The 24314-nt window shown below is 53.4% G+C and overlaps 2 protein-coding genes and 1 long non-coding RNA gene across 7 annotated transcripts in view; 1 reads left to right on the top strand and 2 right to left on the bottom strand.

Moving 5' to 3' along the window:
- Positions 1-22172, bottom strand: FLOT2 (flotillin 2). 5 transcript variants are annotated; one of them, XM_074556907.1, is made up of 14 exons: positions 22001-22172; positions 21805-21923; positions 21164-21287; positions 20765-21076; positions 11792-11873; positions 9747-9837; positions 3939-4062; positions 3408-3526; positions 2887-3000; positions 2675-2794; positions 2089-2303; positions 1811-1994; positions 1509-1658; positions 1-1365 (listed from the first exon to the last, which is right to left on the bottom strand). In XM_074556907.1, the coding sequence occupies exons 1-14, from the start codon at positions 22125-22127 to the stop codon at positions 1327-1329; spliced, it is 1920 nt and encodes a 639-aa protein (XP_074413008.1). In that variant the 5' UTR covers positions 22128-22172; the 3' UTR covers positions 1-1326. The 5 variants fall into 5 exon arrangements, with proteins under 5 accessions (XP_074413008.1, XP_074413007.1, XP_074413011.1 ...); XM_074556906.1 differs by lacking the exon at positions 9747-9837 and adding an exon at positions 7947-8037 and having other exon boundaries at positions 22001-22171; XM_074556910.1 differs by lacking the exons at positions 20765-21076; positions 21164-21287; positions 21805-21923; positions 22001-22172 and adding exons at positions 7947-8037; positions 19286-19442 and having other exon boundaries at positions 9769-9837.
- LOC141731405 (uncharacterized) lies at positions 22120-23920 on the top strand. The gene is made up of 2 exons (XR_012583481.1): positions 22120-22311; positions 22717-23920. It is a non-coding gene; the product is annotated as an uncharacterized LOC141731405 (long non-coding RNA).
- Positions 23113-24314, bottom strand: part of PHF12 (PHD finger protein 12) — a 31796-nt gene continuing 30594 nt past the window's right edge. Inside the window, exon 15 of the mRNA XM_074556896.1 lies at positions 23113-24273. Coding sequence (XP_074412997.1) covers positions 23939-24273 — 335 coding nt within the window. The 3' untranslated portion in view covers positions 23113-23938. The remainder of the gene's footprint in view (positions 24274-24314) is intronic.

The raw sequence follows: 24314 nt of genomic DNA, 5'->3' as shown, positions 1-24314 counted from the left end.
GGAGGTGACAAGGGTTTATTCAAGGGTTTGTTTGTTATCTCACGGCAGCGGGGTGGCGGCACATGCAGATAGAGCCCGGCCCGGCCCGGCACGCCTGCCCACCCGGGGGCTGATAACGGCACAGAGGGCACGGGGGGCCCTGCAGCACCCGCCGAGGGCCACTCCTGGCAAAGGACAGCACCAGGAGGGCCCTGCAGCCACCGAGGGTCACTCCTGGCAAAGGACAGCACCAGGAGGGCCCTGCAGCTGTCCTGTGGCACGGGGTGGGGGCACCGAGCTGGGGGTGCAGCACCAGCAGTGCCAGGCTGACTGCACACACTGAGCTGTGCCAGCCACGCTGAACCAGGCACTGGGACAGGCTGGGGAGGGCACAGGCCAGCACAGGGCTCTGGGGGCACACACAGGGACAATCTCCTTCACATTGTCACAAGGCAGCAAAGCCACTGGCCTAAGAGTCAGGGGAGGGAGGGAGGCAGGGGCAGATGCACAGGCTGTGCTGGAGGAGCCTGTCCCCACCTCAGCATCCTGCTGGTCCCCCACCCACCTCTGAGCACCACTCTGCTTGAGCATTTGTGGGGTTGGGAGGTGTCACAGCACCTGGGGACAGCAGGCACAGTGGCTTCACTGCCCTCTCAGGGGATGGGTGGCTTTGGCACAGCGCTGCTTTTCGGTATTCGTGGTGGTGAGATCTCACCAGGGCTGAGCTGGGCTCCCTCTGTCCCCTGGAGCTCTCCCTGCTTCAGATCCTGCGAGGAAAACTCCCCAAGCATGGGAGAGGGCAGCACCCACTGCTAGATTGTCACCTTTTGTGAGGGGGTTGAGTGCCACCCAGCCAGCCTGGGCAGGGCTGCTGGCACTGTGGGGACCCTGGGGGTGAGACAGGGACAGCTGAGGGCAGAGGCAGGGCTGGGACAGGGCCTAGGAGGGTCACTGAGACAGGGCAGGGAGCCCAGGGGAGGGGGGTCCTGGTTCTCTTCCTAAACCTCCCCATCCCAACCCTCTGCTCCCCAAGTCCCAGGTGCTCACCCCAGGGCAGAGAACAGCAAGGCACAGGGACTGCAACACCAGACAAGCTGCCAGTCATAACTGGGGATGGGATTGGCCTGAGACAACACAAAGTTAATTAGAAAATAAATCCTCTCTCAGCTTTGGAATAAAAAGAGCAGCAGACAGGACATGCATCTTTCTGGCCCTACAAAATAAGGCACCAGTTACAAACGAAACTCGGATTGTCTTTGATATAAAAGGAATTCCCATGTGTAGAAGGCAGTTGATGTCTGAGTGCATAACAGGGAGTGATCTTCACTAGCTTTGGGTTGGCCAACCTCATTCCTTGGCCTCGGTGGCTTTCTGGAACAGAGGAAGCTGCAGGAGGGGAAGAGAGAAGCTGTTAGGGCTGCAGGAGGGGAGGCAGGGCACTGCCTGCACTCTGTGGTGGTCAGGGCTGGGGAAGGAGAGGCTCCCTGGGAAGCTGAAAGCTTCCAGGCAAGTCCCTGTGCCCGGCTCACCTTTGTGAGATCCACACCAGTGATGGCACGCACGGAGTTGGGGATCTCAGCCAGGAGACGGTTCACATCAGACATGGTGCTGCCCTTCTCTCCACTGAGAATAACGATCTCATCCACTTTGGAGAGGGGAGCAGACACTTTGGCAGCGATCTGGGGAAGCAGGGAGAGCACAGAGTGAGGGAACTGCTCAGCAGCTCACTGGGAAAGGTCCCTACAAGGCTTTGCTGTGCCTCAGGAGACCTAGCCCAGTCTGGGAGCCCTCCCAGCCCACCTGGAGCAGGGGAAAGCTGCCCCCTCCTCACCTCAGGCAGTGCATCCAGCACTAGAGCCAGCTGGGCAGCTTCTCCATACTTCTGGAGCGCTTCTGCTTTCAGCTTCAGCCCCTCAGCCTCGGCCATCCCGACGGCCTCAATCACAAAAGCCTCGGCCTCTCCGATCTTGCGGATCTTCTCTGCCTCCGCCTGAGCCAGCAGGATTTGCTTCACCCTGGCAAGGGAAAGGCAGCCCTGCAGCAGCCTGGGTGCCTGCAGAGAGCCCAGGAGCTGGGGCTCAGGGCAGCACCGTGTCCCTCCTCACTCACTTCTCGCCCTCGGCGATCTGCTGGATGCGATAGGCCTCGGCCTCGGCCGGCTGCTTCACGCTGGCCGTCAGCTCCTTCTCCATCCTCAGCACCTCCTTCTCCTCCACCTCAATCTGCTTCTTGCGCTCCACCACCTCGATCTCGATCTCCTCCTGACGGATCTTCTGCTGCTCCCGGGCGCTCTGGAGCTCATAGGCCAGCTGGGCCTCTGCAGTCTGCACATGGGGGACAGGAGAACAGGGCTCACTCAGGGCCATGAACTCGGGTACACAGACATAAGGACCCAAAACCAGACATGACTCCTGCTATTGAACCTTTGCCCAGTGGTGACATCCCAATCCTCAGCGCTGCTCTTGCCACTCAGCTCCAGGTTCAACCCTCCCCATCCTTTCCTGTTCTCCAAGTCCCACCGAATTGCTGCAAACAGGAGAAGAATCTGCTGCAAGCTCACAGTGACACACAGACCTGGGTTTTCCATCTCCAGCTCTCCTAGCAGTAGCAGGAGGAGAAAGCTGACAAGTCCCAGAGCCACCAAAACCATCACAGACCCTCCAGGGAACAGCAGTGGGCTGTGGGATACTCTCACCTTCATGTTGACCTCCTCAGTGAAGGCAGCTTTCTGCAACTCAAAAGCCCGTTTGGAATCTGCTATTTTGGTATCTGCCATGAACTTGATATTCAGCATTTCCTTCTTGCACTCTGCCTCCTGTGGAGTGGGAACAGAGAGCAGAGCTTCAGGGCATGCAGTTGGAGCAGAAAAGGCTGCTCCAGGGAAGCCCAGCACGTCTTCAGACTCACCCGAATGCCAGCATCCCGCTCGGCTTCTGCCACTCCAATGTCTGCATCCCTTTGGACAGCTGCAATCTGAGTCTTCCCCAGGGAGCTCAGGTAATCTACTTTATCATAGACATCCTGGGGAGGGGAGATAAGTCATAACCACTTCAAATGAGTGACTCCATCTTGCTCCCTTTCCCATTGAAGCTCAGTGTGGTCAGGCCAGGGTCAGAATGTGTCGACAGCTGCTCCAAACAAACAGGGAGGGCAGGGAGAAGGAGGCCCTCCTGACATCTTCCCTCACTCCCAGGAGGCTGGGTTATCAGCCAGCTCTCTCCACGAGCCTGTTTACAGAGGCAGCTACCCCGTGCTCTTGGCCCAGCTGCCTGGATACAGGACATGCTGTGGCGGCTGTCATGGAAACCCCCGGAGGGCTGGGACAGGCTGTCAGCCTGAGCCTTCCAGCTGCAGCAGGGGGGTCAGGGCCAGGCTCTCCTGCTGCTCCTACAGCTCTGCCTAGAGCACTGCCCAACATCTGGGTGTACCTTGATGGTGAAACTCAGGATCTCGATGCCCATGCGACCCACGTCGGGAGCTGCCACCTCCCGCACCAGCTTGGCAAACTGGTCCCTGTCCTGGTAGATCTGCTCCACTGTCAGGGTACCTGCAGAGGGGAGGAAGGTGAAGCACTTTATTTGGAACAGGTAACACACAAAAACGTGGGTCTAAGCTCAGCAACATCCTTGTTGTCCCTAATCTTGTCAGGCCTGGGCTCAAGGGCGTAATCCTCTGCCACAGCAGGGGCAGCAACATCTCAGTCTCACAAGTGCAACCACCACCCACATGTGCTACCTGTGGCCCTTGGGGACTCAGACATCTCTCACTGCAGGCACCGAAAACTCATTTATCACCAGGCCCAGGCAGGCAGAGGGAGCTGCTGGAGGGGAGATGCCACCTCTGCAGGCAGCACAGGACAGTCCCATGTGGCTGCATGGTGGCAGCGATACTGCTGGGACCAGCCAGCTGAGAGGGGCCAAAGCCACTCGAGGTGTCTCCAGGGGATGAGCCCTCCATACCCAGGATGGAGCGCAGGTGTCCCTCCAGCGTCTGCAGGACCACGTTCTTCACATCCTGCACGTTCTTCCCCAAGAACTGCTCACAGGCCACAGCCAGGAGCTCCTTCTCAGTCATTATCTTCACCTAGAGACAGGAGACAGAAGCAGAGGGGCTGAAGGTGCCTGTCCAGGAGGTGCAGGCACCCAGCAGCAGCAGCAGCAGCAGAAGCAGCAGTACCACCACCAGGCTGCCAGGCCCCCATGCTACTGATGCTCCAAGGGACCAGGCTTGGAGCTGTCCCCAGGCTGAGCTGTCCCAAAGTTGGGCTGTCCCCACGCTGAGCTGTCCCCAGGCTGAGCCAGGCCACTGGAGCAGCCCCTGCTTTCTGTGCTGCTGCCCAAACCCAACAGCAGATCAGTGTGGAGCTGCTCAGCAGTGGGGACAGAGCCTGGCCCTACCAGACCCAGCTCACAGAAACCCTACAAAAACCCCTGAAACAGCAGTTCAGCCACTGCACCAACACCAGTCAGAAGAAAGCAGGGTATTAACCACCCCTGGCCAAACCACATTTTGTTACCTTCCTCTTCCTCCTCTTTCACTAGAATTAATTTTTCTGACCCCAAAAAGACAGAGAATGGAAAGAGTGTGACATGCCCAAGGAGCAGCTTGGGAACAGGGGTTCCATTCAGGGTTCCCTGGAAGGAGGGAGGATGGGACAATAAGGCCACTGCTTTGTCCTGCTGTAGCCGGGAGCTCCCAGACATCCTTTGCAATGATCCCAATGTGCCATGGTCAGGACTTGGCTGTTCTGCTCCACGTGGTCAGTGTGGTGACAGTCCCCAGAGCTGGGACACAGCCACCTCAGCAATGTTTTCACCAGAGCCAGGCCTAAAAGTGCCCCCATTCCAGCCAAGCCACGGTCCCAGGATGGCCCTGCTGGTCACAGGGCTGTTTTTTAAAGGCACAGTGAATTACAAATCCCTGTGGGGTGTGTTAGGCAGTGGGGATCTGTGCCTACAGCACCCAGCTATGAGGAGTGCAACCCACCAGGACAACAGCTCCTGGTGGCCATGTCCAGTCTGAGGGCTCAGGCAAAGCCTGGGCACAGGGACATTCTGTGCTGGCAGCACCAGAGAGGGAGCAGGTCCAGAGCAGCCACACAGCTTTCTGCATCCTACAGCACCCTCTCATGGACACAGCTGGGCTGGGCAGTGCCTCCTGCCCCACAGGGGCTGGTGGCACCCTGAGCCCTGCCCCAAGGACCTTGGCTGGACCTGGTTCTGAGCTTTCCAAAGCACAGATGCTGTACAGGGGCCCTCTGAGGGTGCCAGTGCACACTATGGAGGGATTCATAGGCTACAGACTTCATCCTGATACCTTCTAGCACCTTCAGCTGCAAAAGCAACACAGCTCTATCTTGAGAGTCTTGTCTGCCAGCCCCCACACACAGAATCATCCCTCCAGAGGCAAAGAGCAGCACCTGCCCAGGCAGTGCCAGAGAGCAGGACAGCTGGGACTGACTGCCATCTTCTAAGGGGACAGGAGGTGGGCCATGCCAGAGAGAGGGAGCTGGCCAAAACTCACCTGCCACAACCCTGCCCCTTGTAATGTTTAGAAACACCAACCCAGGCTGAGCCTATTTCCTACTGCTGCTTCCCAGACTGGCTCTCCCAGTCAAAATGTCAAACAACCTCAGGCAAGCATGGCTATCCTCTTCTGCATTGTCCCCAAAGCCTCTTGGGATCATTTCGGGGCCAATTCTGCTGTGGTTTTTCTTGTCCCTACACCCCAGGCCAGCAGTGTGCTCTTCCCACACAAGGGGGAGGTGGGAGAGCTGCTCTGGAGCTGCACCCAGGAGTGTGAGGCTCCTCTCACAGCAAACAGGAGATTTCTGCAAGTATCAGAAGCAATTAGACTCAGCAGCGACATTTATGGCGAGCATCTGCCAGCAATTCCACCTCTCCAAACAATCCCCACCCTGGGGAGCTGTGGGGAGGACAGAGCACAGGGCAGGATGCTCATCAGGAGAATCCCTGTGGTACTTGGGAGCAAGGAATGATTCAGCCCCTGGATAAAGCCAGCCAGCCTCCACTGCTGAGCTCTGGCCAGCCCAGGGGAGCCTGGCTCTGCATGGAATACAGATCCCAGCCTCCAAAGCAAAGGCTGCACAAAAGAAAGCAGAGTTGAGCAATTTGTGCTCAGCGTGTTTTGCAGGGTTTCAGGCAGGGCACTGTGACACTCAAATGTCACTGCCATCAGAGGGACAGCCCCTGGGCTGGCAGGGGATCAGAGAGCCTCCATCCAGCAATGCCCTGTGCAGGATCCACGCCTCCACACCCTGCTCCAGCCAGCTGCACTCACAGTGAGGGGTGGGCACAGAGAATCCAATTAGCTGGAGGCTCAGGAAAATGCTGCACAAGGATACAGAACCCAGCATGGCCTAAGGGAGCAGCATCCCAGCACATCCCAGCACCCAGCTAACACAGGAAGGAGGCTATGGTGAGCACTCATTATATCCTTCCTCATTACATCCCTCCTCATCCTTATGCACATTAAGCACTTCTATCATTGCAGCAAACACTTTAAAAGCTGTTTCTCTTGGAATAGTTTGTTTGGGTTTTTATCCCTTTTTTTTTTTTGCTCAAACCCTTAACGGAAAAATGTTTCATTTGCCTCAAAAAGTGCTTCTGCAGAATTAAGGTAATCTCTGCCATGCACATCCCCAACAGCCTTGAGGCTGCTTTCTGTGTGGCAATTCCTTGGATCACAGCTTTAAAATTAACTGTCAGTGGAAAAAAATGAACAGTGAGAAGAGAGAACAACATGAATGAGATGAACTGGGGTCTGCATTTTTAAATCAAGGCACCTGGTGATCCAGCCCTCTGCTACCAGACCATTTTGCAGGAAGCATTTCCCAAAACTAGGACAAAAGGGAATGCTGGCTTCAAAGGAACACCAAATACAGAAGGAAAAGTCTACAGATTTAGGAAAAAAGTGTGAAGGGAAACATGGGTACACACATTTTTGCCAACCATGCAAAGACCTATGGGGTTATATGACACCTTAGCAGCTAAATGGATATCAAGGACTGGAAACTAAGTGAAAGATGGATATAAAGTACTGAAAAATAGAAACCAAGGGTGCTGGATCCATGAGGGAGTTTTCACTCGACAGCTCCCCTTGGCTCCAGAGCTTTCCACAGAGAATGTGGCAGCCACTTGTCCTGTGACAACACAGTGACCACAGCCCCGTGTGCACTGAGAGCCACTCTTGGTTTGTCCACCCAATTGCAGAATGAGCTGCCAGCTGTAATTTTCAATCACAGCATCCAGCTGCCTATTGGAGGAGCCAAATTCCCTCAAAAACTAACATTTCCCTCCCAGCATCCTCCCCAGGGCAGGAGCTGGCCCCAAGGACAGACTGTACCAGGACAGCAGACCTCAGGCTCCAAGAAGTGCAGGGTTTTGGTGTGCTGCCACAAGCAGCAAAAGCAGGTTCTTACATTTGAAAAAAGCTGTAGAGAATAAAAAATTCAATTCCAGCCAAAAATTTTACACGCCAGTTTTAGTGCCTGGAGGGAGTAAATTCTTTTTTTCAAGCTTTAACTCACCATGAAGAATTACAATGCCCATGTGCTAACAATAACAATCCAAAGGAATATAATGCTCAATACCATCTCAGGAGGTTATGGGTCAGTCCTGTGGGGCCACACACAGCTCCAAGGGCACCACAGCACATCAGCATTCCACAAACACATCAAGTCACCCCCACACACCTCATTTGCCACGTGGACAAATGAGACACCAGAAAAAAATGATTCTGGGAAGAGAAGGAGAAGTCACAACCCCCTTCACCACATGGAACATGCTGAAGCGTGTTTGTACCAACAAGGACAATGTGATTTGGTACAAAGGTTTATTCCAGAGCAGCTGGCTTCTCTCCCTGGACAACAGCAACCTCTTCAGAGGGAAAACCAGAGGTAAGTTAGAGACATGCATTCCTGAAATGATGTTTTGGAGTTACTGTACCTGTGCCACACCTGTGACAGTTATAGCTACCCCCTCCGCCGTCTCTACGTCCTCACACCTGGGCTGTAACGTCATTATCTCTAGGGAAATCCTGCCAAAAAACGTAAAATGTTTGCACGTTTCCAGGTTACACACACTCAGCTCTTCCCTTTGCATCTCCTGCCCCGGGCTACCTGCTGCACTCATCACAGGTAATGCAAGGCAGGCACAGAATGCAGCCAAGGGAGCATGTCTGTGACTGGAGACAGACAGGGCATTGTGGCCGAGAAACAGATTTTCAGATAGTGCTTAAAGGTAATTTATCAGCAAAGGCTGGAATCCAGACAGGAAATTATCCTGTGGCCCTTTCCCTCCTGCTGGTTTGTGAGGAGCCAGAAGCTGCAGCACTGGGAGCCCAAAGCCTCTGTCAGAGGCTCATTGTGCCATGGCAGCACGGGGTGGTGTCACTGGTTTGAAAGCACAGCACAGAACTGGGATGCTCCCACCCATTTCTCATGAGTGCTGGTGCTTGGCAGAACCTGACACTGATGCTGTAGAAGCCCTGGGTGAGCCTTACCACACACCTACCCCCTGACCTGGTTCACCTCTCCCTCTATTTTTCCAGTGTCCCGTGACCCAAAGATGGAAATGAGTCCCAGCTTTTTATGGCTGCACCTGTAGAACATCAGGCACCCAGGAACAGATCCTGCAGCTCCAGAGCTGCCTCAGCCACCCCAGGTGGGCTTGAGGTACTTTGGTCAGTCCCAGCAATCTGCTGACAGGTCACAATTTGGTAAAACAAGGGACATCTTTGGCTGTGGCAGGTTCCAGGAGGCCAAGCCTGGCTCCTGTATCAGCCATAACGAGCCAGAAAGATGTTGGGAGTCAGGACAGGGAGCCACGGGGGCAGAGTTTGTGTCAGTGAACATCAGGTCAAACATCTGAACCATGAAGGGGCTGCCCTGGGCTGCTGTGTGCATGCTGAGTTGCTCCAGGATTGGCTGGAAGTGCTGAAACCTATCCTGCAAGTTCTGCCTGCCTTGGCCACTGTCCTAATTAAACTGGCACGCAAACTGGGAGCTGATCAAACACACCCCACTGGCCAGGACATGCACAGGCATTTTTTGCCATGTGTTCACAGCTTTAATCAGATACTGCAGGATTTCAGCCTTCTGAAGGCCTAATCTAGACTTGGAATTTAATTTCCAAACTGTGCTGCTTCTTAGTTCTGTGCATAGGGGTATTTAGTCATTACTGGCTCACAATGCCAGTCCTGTGTGCTACAACTCATCTGAGGTCTCTGTGCTGTATTTTCAAAGGTGACAACATCCAAAATGGGCAGTGTCTCCATGTGGAGGAAGAAGGGCTGAGTGGGAATCCATAGCCAACACTGCAGAGCCAGGCACAGTTGCAATTTTGAAATGGCACAAAATCTGCCTTCCCACCTGTCCCAAATCCTGTACAGAATCCAACCTGGCCTGCCTGTGCCTCCACACAAAAGTGTGCCTCCAGATGCCCTTCTGCTCTGCCCCAAGCCCCCATGGGAGACAGTGCTGGCAAGGAAAGGGTTACAGCAGGAGCAAATGTTAGGTACAGCAATGCTGAATTTGGAATTTGCCAGGAATGTACCTGTCTGCATTACCTATGAACTGTGGAGTGCCACAGAGCAAGTGCTGGAGAAGGAGAAGGAGAGGAGAGTATGGAGATTTCAGCTGTCCCATTAGAAAAACCATTATTTTTTATGTTATCCTGCTGCTGCTGCTGCTGCTCAAAACTAAATAAACAGTTAGACAGGGTGTTAGGAAGCTGGAGGATTATTACCTGTGCAACCCCTGTTACGTACAGGGGGACCCCCTCCGACGTCTCAACATTCTCGCAGCGACAGAGGATGGTCAAAACCTCCAAAGACACTCTGAGCAGGGAGGAGTAAGGGCAGGACAGCAAATACACAGAGCAGTTACCACAGAGTAAGACACTCCTTGCAAAGGACAGACGAGACTTTCAGGTTTCAGCTTTTCCCTGGTCAGTTTGCTCCCAGGGCTCCATAATCAGCTTCCCTGGTCATGGGTGGGAGTTTACAGCATCCAGCAGCTCCTTTTAATGAGGATAAACAGGCTGGGGGCTCATCCCCACCCTGCACACAAAAACTGTGCCATCCTGCTGTCACCTGGAGTTCTCTGTTGAAGTAATCCTTGCAAACAGAAAAATTCCTTTTGGTAATAATTTAGAAGCTTCTATGTCAGTATTTAAGAGAGGACAGATAAATGAAAACACCAGGGACCTGGCTACCCACCCCTGGCTAAGGCATTGAGGAGAGAAGCTGCTTCCAAGTGCTGTCCTGGGAAGCTGAATTAGCACCATTTGGCTTCCCCAAAGGCATATTAGACCACACTGTCTCTCTCACTGCTTTTATTTCTGACCCCAAAACAGGGACAGCATTTTTCCCCTTGTTTTTCCCCAGTGCTCAAGGTTGCAGCAGGATAAGTGCCCAGCACCCTGCCAGTTCTAACTGCTCCTTTTGTTCCCAGGTTAATGCTACCTGGCGGGATGCCGCTGACAGCAACACAATTGCTCCTGTCTCTCTTGCTTGCAGCACTGGCAGTTCCAGAAAAAATGTCCTAATTTCAGAGAAGGAAATCTGTCTCACTCTTCATGTTAATGCAGAGGGCTCCATCTGGGGCACAGCTTATGGCATGCAAGAGGAGAGTTAAGCCCCACATCCCACAGCATGAACTGGTATGGACTTTAAAGCAGAAGGTTTGTTTGGATGCTGGAATTCCTGTCAAGAGCCCCATTTGCTAAATAATGCCCAGACCTCTATCATATAACAGCTTGTTCCTGGCACTCCAGTTCTTGGCCCTGGATTCAGCCTATCCTTAACTCAATAAATCAGCCTCCCAAATGTGTCTGACCTTCTGCACTGGGCAGGTCAAGGTCCTGCACTGCTCCTCAGAAGAAGAGGAGAAGCAAGAACCATTTGTTCAATTAACAGTTCTCCCAACAAGCTGTCTCATAAAAATTTGGGAATGAAGCTTGTCTGGCTCCAATGCAGCCCTTAAACACTGAGCCCACAAGCTGGGCTTTTCCTTCCTCTCCCACCTCCCATCATGTGCAGAGTGAGGGCAGCCACATGCTCACTCTGCTGGTGAGGTACAGGGAAAAGAGGCAGGAAAACGCTGTAAGGGTTAACTACAGCCTCTGGCCATCACTCAGTGTAAAACTCAAAAGTCACGTCTTTATCCTTTTCCCTGATATTTTTTTACACAGATGGAGGAAATCTGTATCAGTGAACATGAGGGATGATTTGGGAGGGAGCATTCCTACACATCCTAGACACAAAGAGCTGCATTAGCAGGACAGCAGCACTACCACAGCATGTCAGCTCAGAGACCAGACTGTAAGCAGCAGCAAGCAAACTCCACGACTGAGGAAAGGGAGAGAAGGGAAATCCCGTGGTTTTAAATGGGAACAGTCTGCTCCCAAGGTGACAGCAGTCAGCAGATCTTTACAAAGAGAAACTTGAGGAGCAGAGGGGGGCACTGGTGCACTGCAGGCCACAAACTGGTTTGTTACTGGGTGAGGGGTTGAGCCATACTGGGCAGAGCTTGGCTCCTCTTGTGGACACAGAGGCTGTTTGAAAAGCACTCCAGCTGAAAGCATGTGATTTCTTTTTTTGTGTGTGTCTTTTGCACTGTGGCACCCAGCTGTCCCCATGCCAACAGCCAGCAAAGAACTCCTGATGCTCATCCCTGGTTTCATACACAGTGCCTGATACAGTGCTCCTAAAATTACTGCTGACAGCCCCACTGGGATAATTTTGCCAAATTCCCACTCCAAAAGCCCACAAATAACAGGGGTCTCCTTACCTTTGGGTGTCAGTAATGCACCACCAAGCCCAGGCCCAGCCTCCATACACATATTGCTTCTCATCAGAGCCACAGCAGCCACCTGCAGAGAGCACAGAGACAGCAGGAGTACACACATGCATGTGCTCTTGGACAGGGAGTAACTCACAGGCAGAGGAGTTCCTCCTCTTCCTCCTCTCCATGGGCTTCACATGGCAGCTTTCCCAAGGCAACCTTTTTTGGAATTGTCTTATAAAGTTGGAAAGTATTATTTGTATAATTCACTATGACAAACAGTAACACACAGAAAGGGAATGTATGCCAAACCAGGGCTTTATATTTTCAGCCCTTTCAGCTACCAGAATCACTATCAGTATCTTCAACTGTGATGTTAATTGCTTTGGAAAGCCACATAAGAAATCCACCTCCTTTCCCTCACACCATCCTTAAATTCCCACAGAAGCTCTCAAATCAGCATGGGAAGAGAGAAGAACCTTTGAGCTCCCAAAAAACACCTCCTAATTCTGGCTTGTGCAAATAGCACACTGTCTGATGCTTGGATGGTCCTTCTCAGAGCTGAACGTGCCCAAGGTTCAGGCAGCCTCCAGAACCCTTCTGACACATTTAAGATTTGATCCTGCTGAAGCCAGAAGATGCTGTCTGGATTTTCATATCTTTGATTTAAAGAACAAGACACCTGCTGCCTTTCAAGAGAGCACCCTGCCAGTGATGAGACTGATGCCTGGGAAGGGAGGAACTCTGCAGTTCCCTGGCTCAGACCAGGGCTGGGAGCTGCTGACTCTCAGGCAGATGGAGCCAGAATTCCCTCTCTCAGCTGCTCTCCATAATCACTCTTACTACAGCAGTGCCCGAGGGCCTCAGCAAGGCGAGTGCTGTGCAAACACAGCAACAGCCAGCTCCAGCCCTGCGGGATAGAGCTCTGCAGGCAAGACAGAGCCAGCACAGAGGAAGAGCAGGAATGCAGAAAACAGAGTGGCTCTGGGAGCTCTGGGCTGTGGGAGGGGAAAGGGACAAGGATGAAGCCAGCAGCCCTTTCAAGAGGAATGACCAGCATTGTTTGCATAGGTCAAAATGAAGGGCAGAAGCAGCACATACCCAGGCCAGCGTGCCTGCAGGGCCCTCTGACTGCAGGAGGGGACTCTGTCCTCCTTTCCTGCTCCAGTTCCCTGTCATTTAGCCATCTTTTCCCTACTTCCAAACACTGTCTGCTTGCAGACACTGGCCACACACTGCCTGCCTCACTGGCTTCCATGCAGTGCTTGACAAACCAGCAGATCTGCCCCATCTACAATTCTTGCATTTCAGTAAGAATTAAATGAAAAGGGGAAAAGGCTTCACACACTTTTTCAGATCTCCCGTGCTGCACAGCCTAGAGGAATATTCTCCTGTCACCTCTGAGCCAGCCTTTGGATGGCTTTTTCCTGTAGCTGGAAGGGGATTTCAGCCAGGCAAGCGTTACAGAAGCTGATGATACAACATCCTGCAGTAACCACAATGCCTTTAACATTTCTTGGAGGGCGTCAGCCCAGTTAGCTCAGCCTTTCAGCCAAGCCCTTGTTTTCCAAGAACAGGAAGGGAGGTGTTCCTGGCACTCAGGAAAAGCAGCACCACATGGAAAGGTATTTTATTTCCCAGGGTCTATGTGGTCTTTACAGAACCTCTGTTAATTTTTTCTTAATAATATCCCGAGAAAGCTCTGCACCCTAAACCCATTGTTACAGGAAAGTGCCTCTCCACACAGATGTTCCTCTTCTTCTGTAGGAAATGCAAGGAAATACCTTATTTAGTATCACACACGAAATGAGCTCCACATTTGCTTCCTGGTGCTACACAACACAGCTGCAGAGCATGGTCTGCTGAGCTAGATTATATGTCAGAAACTGTTCAAAGCCTAAAAAAACCAGGGAAAAGTAACACATGAAGGAGGAGTGGGATGCCAGCCAGCTGCTTTCACGCATGCTGGACGTCTGAGCGCAGCAGAGCTCCGTCCTGGCAAGGCTGAGGAGCCGAGGGCTCATTTTCCACGGCAGTCCTGCCGCCTCTTTCTCAGTTCTCAGGCAGCAAGTGAAAAAGGAACCAACAAAGCAAAAACCTTTGCAAGGCTAGAGAATAAACCCTCTTGCACAATGAGATTTGGCAGAGCAATTGCCTTTCCCAGCTATAATACGCCCACTGTTCCAGCAGACTGGGTCTCACAGTGGCTTCCACAAACATCCACGGTGCCTCTTCCGGGGCAGTGTGCAGGGCCACAAACGGAGGATTCATAGCCAGGGAGCTGCCAGCCAGCTTGGCCTCTTCCCAATGAAGGGCTCCCATGTTCAAGCAAGAATTCCCAGAGCCAGGAGAAAGCACGTTGTCTGTTTGTTTGGGGGTTTTTTTTGTTGTTTTATGAAATAAGATTAATCGCTTGGGGGTTGGTAGATAAAAGGAGCTCTCAGCAGATGCAGGAAGTGAGCAAGGAAGAACATGAGCCTCAACAGTTTTGGGGACACAGGGCTCAAAACATCAAAGCTGGGATGATCTGAACAAGCTCAGTGTTGTTTGCTCTCCCAGGTAACCCAGGCACTGAGTTACCTCTCTGGCAGGAAGTGGGGAGCTTTCCAAAATCAGGTCATGGTAAACAGAATGCTGAGTGCAGACAGAGCAGGGAAAAGTTGGTAATTGAAAACAGGTACTGACAAAAGATAATGCAGAGATAGAGGAAGGCAAAAGCATGCATAAAGAAAATCACATTCTAGAGCAGGGCCCAGACTAAAGTCAGTGTACGGCTCTTAGGCCTCTCTGTGCGTATAAATTAGGATTTGTTCACATGCAGAAATGGTACAAGGTTAACAAAAATTAATTTTAAAAGATGCAGGGTTCTGAGTTGAATCCATAAAAGCCTCTGATGGTCACTGCAGCAGATGAAAGCAGATTTCACTGGCTATCTCGTTCTGGATGTGATTTATACGAAAATGACTTAAAGAGTAACAAGGCTATAGAGTGAGTTTAAGAACACATTCAATAACTCATCTCATAAACAGCAACTCAGATAAGACAAACAACAATGAAGCCACACAACAAAATCACTGAGAAACTACCCCAAAATTCCTTTTGCAAACCAAAAGGAAAGGTCTGAGGCTATTGTCCACCTCCACCTAACAGGCTTTCCAAAGAGTGGTTTACATGTCCTGGAGATTTAACAAGCACATGACAAGGGAAACCTTGAGCCCCACCATGCTCAAAAAGGTGAAGAAGCAGCTCCTGAGAAGCAAAGATCCCAGATGAGTGGGGCAAGGGCCCTTCTGAGCACTCACGACTTGAGACCACCTGCAACGCTGCACTCTCAGCACCCCCGAGCATCACAAGCAGTGAGAAACCAACTGTGGGGAAAGAGTTTTGGCTTGCCAAAATGACAAACCTAAATCTGCAGGAGCACTCAGTTAAACCACCAGTGCCACTGCAAGTTTCCTGCACAGCTTGCCTGGTGCAAGAGGTGGAACAACCCAAGCACAGCCCTGGGAAACAGTTTGAACTGAATGAACTGTATGAACACAGGGCAAAACCTCCTGAGAGCCAGCAGAAGCTGCCTGCTCCTTCCCACAAGTTCCTATTCCTTTTGAGGCTGAAGAACTGGAGTTACACCATCAGTGTGAGGGTTCAGGTGGCTCTTGCTGCCCACCACATCTTTCCACAGGACATTCTTGTTCCATTTATGTTCCTGGACCTTCTCGTTCCATTTTCATGCAATAAACTCTTCTCACCTAAATGTAACTTTTACATTTCTCCTCCCAGAACTGCACTGGGTTTTGTTCAGCCCATTGGGTCAATCTCCAGAGCTTGTTTTGATCCTGATCCAGCTCTTCAAAGCTCTGGAACCCATTCCCAGCTCAGCCTGCAATTTCAATAAGTACATTCTTGATTCCATTATCCAAGCCAAAACAAGGAACTTACTTGATAAATTCTTTCAGCTGAACAGTGACCTACTGTCAAGTTTCCTGGCAATGGTCTTCCAGGCAGTTTCATATCTATTTCGTAATATCTGAGAAACCAGTTCCTTCTTGCACTGTGCACTGTAGGTCTCTTGCAGGAAGGGCTTCAAGAACCTCAAGAAATCCTTATTTCAGGCTTTCAACTTAGAAAAGTAACATGAAAATAGCACATGAGCAGTTCCTGAAGGGATAAGGGGGATGCAGTAACAGGATGGAAGTGCTCAGAGCAGCCCTGGAAGGGTTACACACCCCTCACTGCTGGCATGCAGCAGAAAATGTCTACACAAAACTTTAATTAACTGCTAGCTCTTCTTTGACAGACACCAAGGAGCCCCAAAGGGTGTTGCACCAAACCAAAATTTGAGAAACTGGGCTGGAGCATATTTTTCAAGCTGATTTCTGCTCACCTGAGGAGGAATCAGATTAGCTGAACATGGCAAATAACTCTACTTGACTTCTTGTAGGTGTTACAAGCAACACACTTGTCTTGGGAGTCTCCTAGGAGATAAAGTTGGCTTGGCTGGGTTGCACTCCCTGAATTTTTTTCCTCCTTTCACTCCCTAAATTTTTGCTGAAGTAGCGGTTTGTTCTGACACAGGAACAGGGAGGGCTGTGCCCACTTTCCCTGTCACATATTTCCAGGTGTTCCCCTCAGAGCTCCTCTACTACAGCCAGAAGGAAAAATGGTTCAACTGCAGAGATTTAGGCAACACTGTTTGGTAACTGTTAGATGAATATGGCAACTACAAATAGAGATTTCCTTATTGTGACACTGTGGAAACATCATAGAGCTGTATTTAAAATCAGCAGATGGACCCTTAGCCACAAAAGCTGCATTTAACCAGATTTTAACCCAAACTCAGCATTTCACAGCCTGTTTGGCTGTCGTGGGAACATTCAGATATGGGGATGAACAGGTACTTTGTGCACCTCCCTGAAAACTCCACCAGCTCCAGTTGTGCTCAGTGATGTGCCAGGCTCCTGCAAAGCCTCCTCAGACCTTGCACCAAGAAAAGTCAGACCCACAATTTGGGGAGACTCAAGGCTCTTCCTCACAAATCCTGGGCTCCACAGCTCAGGGATGGATGGATCAGCAGTGCAGGTTCTTAGAAGGAGCTCGGTGCTGCTCAGCAGGGGAAGGACAGCAGTGCCAGCAGAGTGCTGAGCTGTGCCTGGGAAGCAGCTTCCCAAATAAGGATATAAAGCTCCACGTTCCCAAGGCACAGCTGGCTGCTCCTGGAGCACTGGAGGAACTCGAGTGTCTCACAAGAAAGTGAAAAGAAAGAACAGCCCTCCTCAGAAAAACCCACATGCCAGGGGAGGCCCAGGACTAAAGGCCAAGGGGCACAGGCTGAGTAAAGAAAATAAAGAAAACCTTCCCACCAAGTGAAGTCTTTCAAATAACTACCACATGACAATTCAAGACTGCATGCCAAAAGCCTGCCTCTAATAATATTTGGTTTCTTTAAATTAATTTAACTAAATTTTATTTAATATTATTTTGGGTTATTGGTAATTATTATTAGTTTCTCCTTCCCTTCCCCTGTCTCCCTAAATCCAGCTTAGTATCACACAAATTAATGCTGTCCCAAGAGGTCCTCTCTGCTTTTCCCAGAAGGAACATGGCTCAAGTTCCTGGAATTTCAATGGTTTGTAGCTACAACATCTCACTAATGCTCACAGCACAGAGGAGCTGCAGGGCCCTGCAGAGCCCTCAGGATTCAGCAAGTATCTGCAGACTACACTGGGCAGCAGCTGAGGAGAACCAGCCTGGTGGCAGCTCCAAACCCCATCCCAGGTGGCAGAACCCGGGGTGATCTCTGCTCCCTTCCCAAAACGCAGCTGCACTTCAAGGAGTGTCGTGGGCTGGCTGCTGCTGGCTGTGGAAAAGCAGCATGCCTGGAACTGCAGGCAGATGCCACAAATTCCTGCTGGCTCATCCTGGAAGCTGTAAACTCCAGAGCTGAACAGAAGCAAACCCAAGCTTTGAGACTGAAGAGCATCCCAGCACACGTGGAGCACAGCTTGCCCTGAATGTGGCATTTCACCAAGCAGGGCCAGTTTTGACAGGGTTCCCAGCATCAGCTTTGGATCCCACTGGGAACTGCAGACCAGGAGAACTGCAAGGAATTCTGCTGCTCTGGGTGGGGTTTGTAATTCCTTACAAGCCACCAGCAGAGTGAGCACAGCTGTTTCCAGAAATGCAGCCTGCTCCTGGCATCTCCTCATGAATTCCCGTAACAGGTCTGTCATCCAAGAGAGATGAACTGATAACAGATCAGCCACAGCCTGCTGGAGGCTTTGGCTCCAAAACCACAATAACACAGTTGCAAGCGTGGCAGAGCTGTGACTGGAGGCACATCCTTGATGTTCACATGCGTTTTCTACCGGTGCTCATTACCTTGCAGCTGGCCTCAGTCTGCCACAGAGGGAAGCTCCCAGCCCTCGCATCACCTAACAATAATTAATCCACCTACAGTCATGAATTAATAATAATCCTGTCTGCAGAAAGCCTGGTCCATGCCAAAGCGCAGCCTGGAGCTTCAGCAGCAGATACGGGTTGAAGCAGCAACAGGTTGAATCAGACATGGGGGATTTCACTGCTGGTTTGTTTAACCCCAACCTCAGTCACCTCAGTCAGATGCTGTGACATTCCACACGTCCAGTGGGCATCACCTGCATCCACTGAGAGCCCAGGTGATGTTCTGGTGAGGAAGCTGCAGCAGGATGTGATGGATGAAGATGGGCACTGCAGGGACAAGCCTGCAGCGCCCTGCCCCAGGAACGGAACAGTTTCCTGGCAATGCCAGCCACAGCCCGTTTGAGCTCTGCCGGTGCCAGTGCCTGACATCACCTGGAATCAGCAGCTCCTGCTGTGGCTGCACCTCGCCCACTGCTCTGCACTGCTGGGACCCCACCCCGGAGCCTCAGCTCCATCACAGCATCTCCCACCTCCCCCCTGTCTATTCCCAAATCACTCAGAGCTCCCCCATGACAGGGATCCCTCCTGGAATCCCTCGGAGTCCCAGGACCCCTCAATTCCCCCCTCCTTGCACACCCCATCACAGAGACCCCTCCCCAAACTCCCACAGGTTCTCTCCATGACAGTGTCTCCCTGACAGGGACCCCTGAGAGGCCCCTCACAGCCAGGACCCCTCAATTCCCCCCTCCCTGCACAAACCATCACAGAGACCCCTCCCCAAACTCCCACAGGTACTCTTCATGACAGTGTCCCCCCCGACAGGGACCCCTGAGAGTCCCCTCACACCCTCCTATTTCCCTCTCCCATGCGGCTCCATCACAGAGACACCCCCGCCAGTGATCGAGACCCCTCAAATCGCTGAGAGCTCCCCCTCAGCCACGACCCCCAAAGCTCCCTCCCGGCACACCGCATTAGAGACCCCCCTAATCCCTCAGGATCCTCCCATGACAGGAACCACTGACAGTCCTCTCACAGCCAAGACCCCCAACTCCCTGAGGGTGCCCTCCATGTCATCCCGCAGCCCCCGTGTCACGGCCGTACCTGACACCACCAGCGCCTCGTTGGGCCCCACCGTGTGGCAGTTCCCCATGACGGCCCCGCCGCCGGCCGCCCCCACAAGCCCCCGCGCCTCTCACGGCGGGGGCGCGGCCCGCGGGCGCCGCCATCTTGGGGAGGTCGGTGCCACACCCCGGGGGCGGGGCCGGGCCGGGCGCGCCGCCATGTTGGGCGCAGCGTGCGCGGGGGTAACATGGGGGGCTTGCGCATGCGCGCTGTGTGAGGGAGGGACGTGAGTGTGCAAGGGACTGAGTGTGACAGTGCGTGGGTGTGTAAGGGATGTGTGTGTGTGTGTGTGTGTGTGTGTGTGTGACACTGCATGGGTATGCAAGGCAGGGTGTGTGCCCTGCAGTGTGCACACAGAGCCTGGTGTGCTCCTCTGCACACCCACACTGTGCACATCCCCTTGCACACTCACCATCACCCTCCCAGCTCTGCTGCACACACAGGTCGTGCTGGGCGTGCAAGGCCGCCGCCCCTCGCTCACCCCATCCCACACCCACACAGGACCCCCCCGGGCTCCCTCATGACCACCATCATCACCTTTATTGTGCCGTGGGAGCAGCAGGGCCCTCCCCGTGTCCCTCTGGTGTCCCCAACCGCACCAGGCGCTCGCTGCCCTCCCAGAGCGCCCGTGCCAGGCGGTCATCGCGCCCTGCCGGCCATGGCACCCGGGGCCCGCCGTGGGTGAAGTAGCGGCCGCTGAAGGGCTCGAGGCCGTCCCGTGTGGCGCAGTCCAGCACGGCCTGAGCGCCCTCGGCCGCCTCCAGGAACAGCAGCCAGGCCAGCGGCACCAGCAGCGCCTGCAGCCACAGCGGAGCGTGCCGGAACAGAGAGGTGTTGACGAACCCTGCGGAGAGTGGCACAGGTGGGGTGTCCCCTGTGTGACCCACGAGATGTGGGGTGTCCCCCTGTGTGTCCCCTGTGTAGATGGGCACATAAAGGAGATGCCACAGGCAGCACAGCTGTGATTGTCCCCAGGCACTGCCATGCCTGGCTGGGCTGTGTGAGTGTGCCCCAGGTGAGGACAGGTGCAAAATGAAGGGAGAGGGGGGAAAAAAAGGAAAGAAGAGGATAAAGAGGATAAAGAGGAAAGAGGAGAAAGGAACATGCCAAGGGACACATGGAAAAGGACACACTGTATATAAATAGATGTGTTGTGCAAAAGGACACTGTAAAGGGAACACACTGTATCGAGGAGCACAAGGGGACAAGGTCCAAAGAGACATGGCGAGATAAGGGACACGCCATGAAAAGAGACGCTGGGCACAGGGACACATGAAAAGGGACACACCATATAAAAGGGACACATGCAAAGGGCGGCACCATGCAAGGGAGAGATGCTCCCCGTACAGGAATTCCCAGTGAAAAGCCTGCAAAGCAGGACACCATCCCCACAGAGGGACAGCAGGGGACACAAAGGTGATGTGCAGCTCACAGACACCAAGGGTGGGTGGCTCCTACCTGGGTGCACGGCGTAGCAGGTGACCTGCGTGCCTTGCTCACGCGTGGCCAGCTCGCGGGCGTGCAGCACGTTGGCCAGTTTGCTGTCACAGTAGTCCTGGAAGGCGGAGAAGAGCCCCGAGGGCGGCCGGCCCAGGCGCTCGGGGCGCAGGCGGCCGGCGCAGTGCGCGCTGGAGGCCACAATCACCACCCGGCTGGGAGCGCAGCTCCGCAGCCGCTCCAGCAGCAGCTGGGTCAGCAGGAAATGGCCCAGGTGGTTCACCTGGAACGGGAGGCTGAAGCCATCCTCTGTGGTGCCCCCGGCACTCACCCCTGTGGAGCGAGGAGGCAGTGGCAGCCTGTGGTGGTGGTGCCCATCCTGAGGGTGCACAGTGGGTTTTTTGGGGTCCTGGCACTCACCCGCATTGTTGATGAGGAGGTGCAGCTGGGGCTCCTGGCGCAGGAAGGTGCTGGCAAAGGCTCTCACTGAGCGCAGGCTGGCCAGGTCCAGGTGCATGAACAGCACCTCGTTGTTCCCAGTCTCCTGTGGGCACAGCAGGTGTTGGGCCAGGGGGTGCACCCTGCCCTAGGTGGGAGCTGGAGACGGCCAGGGGCAGGCGGATGCTCTGGGGACTGGATCCAGACCAAGGGCTACAGTGCTGGGACCCCCAGCATGGAGGCTGCAACCCCCTCGTGGTACAGTGTGGAGTATCTCGGGGTGCCTGGGATGTCCTCTGGGGGTGTCTGAGAGGCTGTTTTTGGGGTGTTTTGGGATGTACCCATGGGGGTGTTTTGGGGGTTAATCATGTGATGCTTAGAGATGTCCTGTTGTGTGTTCTGGGGGTCTCTTATGGGCATCCGCTGAGGGGATGCCATGGCAGTGTCCTCAAGGGGCCATGGAGGTATCTGGGGTTGTTCATGTGATATCCATGGATGTCCCACGGGGGGTACATTGGGGGTGTCCTGGAGTTGGGTGCCAGGGGTACCCTGGAAGTGCCGCAGGGTTCGGGGATGTCCCGTGGGTGGGAGTGCCGGGGGTTCCCGGGGGTGCCGGCGCTCACCCTGCGGATGCGGCTGGCGGCCGCCTCTCCCCGCCGGGCGCTGCGGGTCGCCAGGATAACGCGGGCCCCGCAGCGAGCGAGCTCCAGCGCCGTGGCCGCGCCGATGCCGCTGCTTCCCCCTGCGGAGCGGAGCGCGGGGCTGAGCGCGGGCCGGGGCCGCAGTGGGGCCCGCCCCGGCTCCCCGCCGGTCGCTCACCGGTGACGATGGCGGTGCGGCCGCGCAGCTCAGGGCGGGCGCGGGGCCGCGGGGCCAGGCGCAGTCCGTGCCGGAGCAGCGTGTACAGCGCCAGCAGCAGCCCCACGGCCAGCAGCGCCCACCCCATCCCGCCACAGCCGCCGCCGCCGTTCCGGGCAGCCCCGGGCCCGCCCCGTTCCTCCCGCCCCGCCCCGCTCCCGCCTCCCCGCCCCGGCGGGACGGACCCACGGGCGGATGGGGCAAGGGCTGCGCGGCTCTAGGCGAAGGGAGAGCTGGAATCGTGGCGTGGTGCGAGCAGAGATGGAGAGAGGGTGAGTGCGGGGCCCCCATCGATAGCCCGGTGGAGCGGTGCTGCCCCCAGGGTGGGAGATCACAGAGCCTCGGGGTGTTCCGGTGGGAAGGGACCGTCGAAGGTCATCTAGTCCAGCCCCCCTGCTCAAGCAGCGTCCTCTAGAGCACTGGGAACTGTGTCTGGACAGCTGAATGGCTACAGGGACAGGCAATCTGCCGCCTTTTGGGGCAGCCTGTTCCAGGGCATGCTAAAGAAGGTCTTCCTCATGTTCAGGTGTAAGTGCCCTTGCTCCTGTTTCTGCCCTTGCCTCTCCTTCTATTGTTCAGCACCCCTGAGAAGAGCCTGGCTCCATCCCATCCACTGCCACACTCCCTTCACATTGATGTATTTGAGAATAAGATCTCCTCAGTCTGCTCTTCTGCAGGCTAAACAGGCCCAGCTCCCTCAGCTTTCTCTCATAAATGAGGTGTGCCAGTCCCCTGATCTTCCAGGACACCTTCGGGCTATGTCTCATCTATCCTGAGGAGCCCAGAAGTGGAAACATTTGAGGTGAGATTGGGCCACGATGAATTGAAGATGTCCCAGCACAGTGCAGGGGTTGGACTTGATGACCTTCAAGAGTTCCTCCTACCTCAACCAATTCCATGATTCCATCACCTTCCAGCCCTCACCCTGTTCCCACATCCCAGGCAGGACACCAGGGTCCTTCCATCCCACCCCAGCCTTGATTCCAGCTCAGGCTCCTCTGTAGTCAGACACTCTGGGGAAGCTCCAGGTTGTGGTGACACGAGTGAAGACAGACAATCGAGAAAACAGAATGTGAAGTATTTTTTTTTTATATACAGAATACAGGAAAGTTTCTGTAAAGTCTAAAACGTTACAATTACTATGTACAGTGGAACTAGCTGTTCTGCTGCGGGGAGGTGGCAGAGAAACAAAAGAGACAGACAGGTTACGACAAAGGATCTGCTACAATAGACAATTTGAGGAACGTCATACCACATGTAGCACTGTACACAGCTTTAAAACATTGAAAAATGCCATCACTGATGTATTTACACAGAATCCAACACTTTTCCTTATCTGAAATAAAAAATAGGATGGACACCAGGAAAAGAACTCATTTCTCACTGCCCATAATACACAGTAGCTACTTGTAGTGCAACCATAGCAGGGAGGGATGGGAAAAATAACTGTGGGAAGAAGAGCGCTTCTTTACATTAAATAAAACAATGATATTGTATAGATTTGCTGTATGAAAACTGTATTTCTCTTTTAATATAAAACTATTGTCACTGGCACAAAATAGAACAAGTTTCTGATTATTTTACAACTGCATGGGAACTATCTGTCAGAGAGAGTCCTCGAGTCAGACAGCGGTCACCCCTCGCTCTGACGCGTCCTGCTCTCACTGCAGTTTTCCTTTTAAAATGAAATGTATAGTACAAATATATGTGCAAATGCCCCTAAAACTTGAGCAAAAAAGAAAAATTAAAAAAAGTTAAACGTTCTTCATTTCATGCAAACGGCGTGTGAACAGTCTCTGGGCCGACACAGAAAAATCCCACCTTGGTTTGTACATTTTTGCATTGTAAAGAGTCTGAGGGCGTTTTCCTTGCTCCAAAAAGCTCTCTTCCTAAAAATTCCTAGGGAACTGAGTTGGACCGCAGCACGGGCACCTGGTGGGGTTTCAGAGAAAGCTTCTCCTCCAAGTCCATGTCTTGTACTAAGGCAGTGTCCCCCTTGGGCTGTTTGGTCGCAAATTCGGTGATGCTGAAAACGAACTGCAGGCAGCCCAGCTTGATGTAACTGCCGTGGTGGAGCAGGGCCGTGCCCTCCCAGCCAGCCCCGCTGCCCCCGATCAAACTGGAGCTGCTGGCTTTGCAGTTACAGGGTTTTCGATGCTGCCCTTGTGCCTGTGAATTCATCACAGCAGCTTCTTCGTGCGCCTCCTCTTCCTGTTTTCTGCTTTTATGTCGTTCTGGAAAAGAATAATAAAAAAATGGTAAGGTTTGGGCAGAT

This window comes from Zonotrichia albicollis, chromosome 22 (genome assembly GCF_047830755.1).
Source record: "Zonotrichia albicollis isolate bZonAlb1 chromosome 22, bZonAlb1.hap1, whole genome shotgun sequence".
Classification (NCBI taxonomy): domain Eukaryota; kingdom Metazoa; phylum Chordata; class Aves; order Passeriformes; family Passerellidae; genus Zonotrichia; species Zonotrichia albicollis.
The sequence above is the reverse complement of the archived record's forward strand: the minus strand, read 5'-3'. Positions and strand labels throughout refer to the sequence as shown.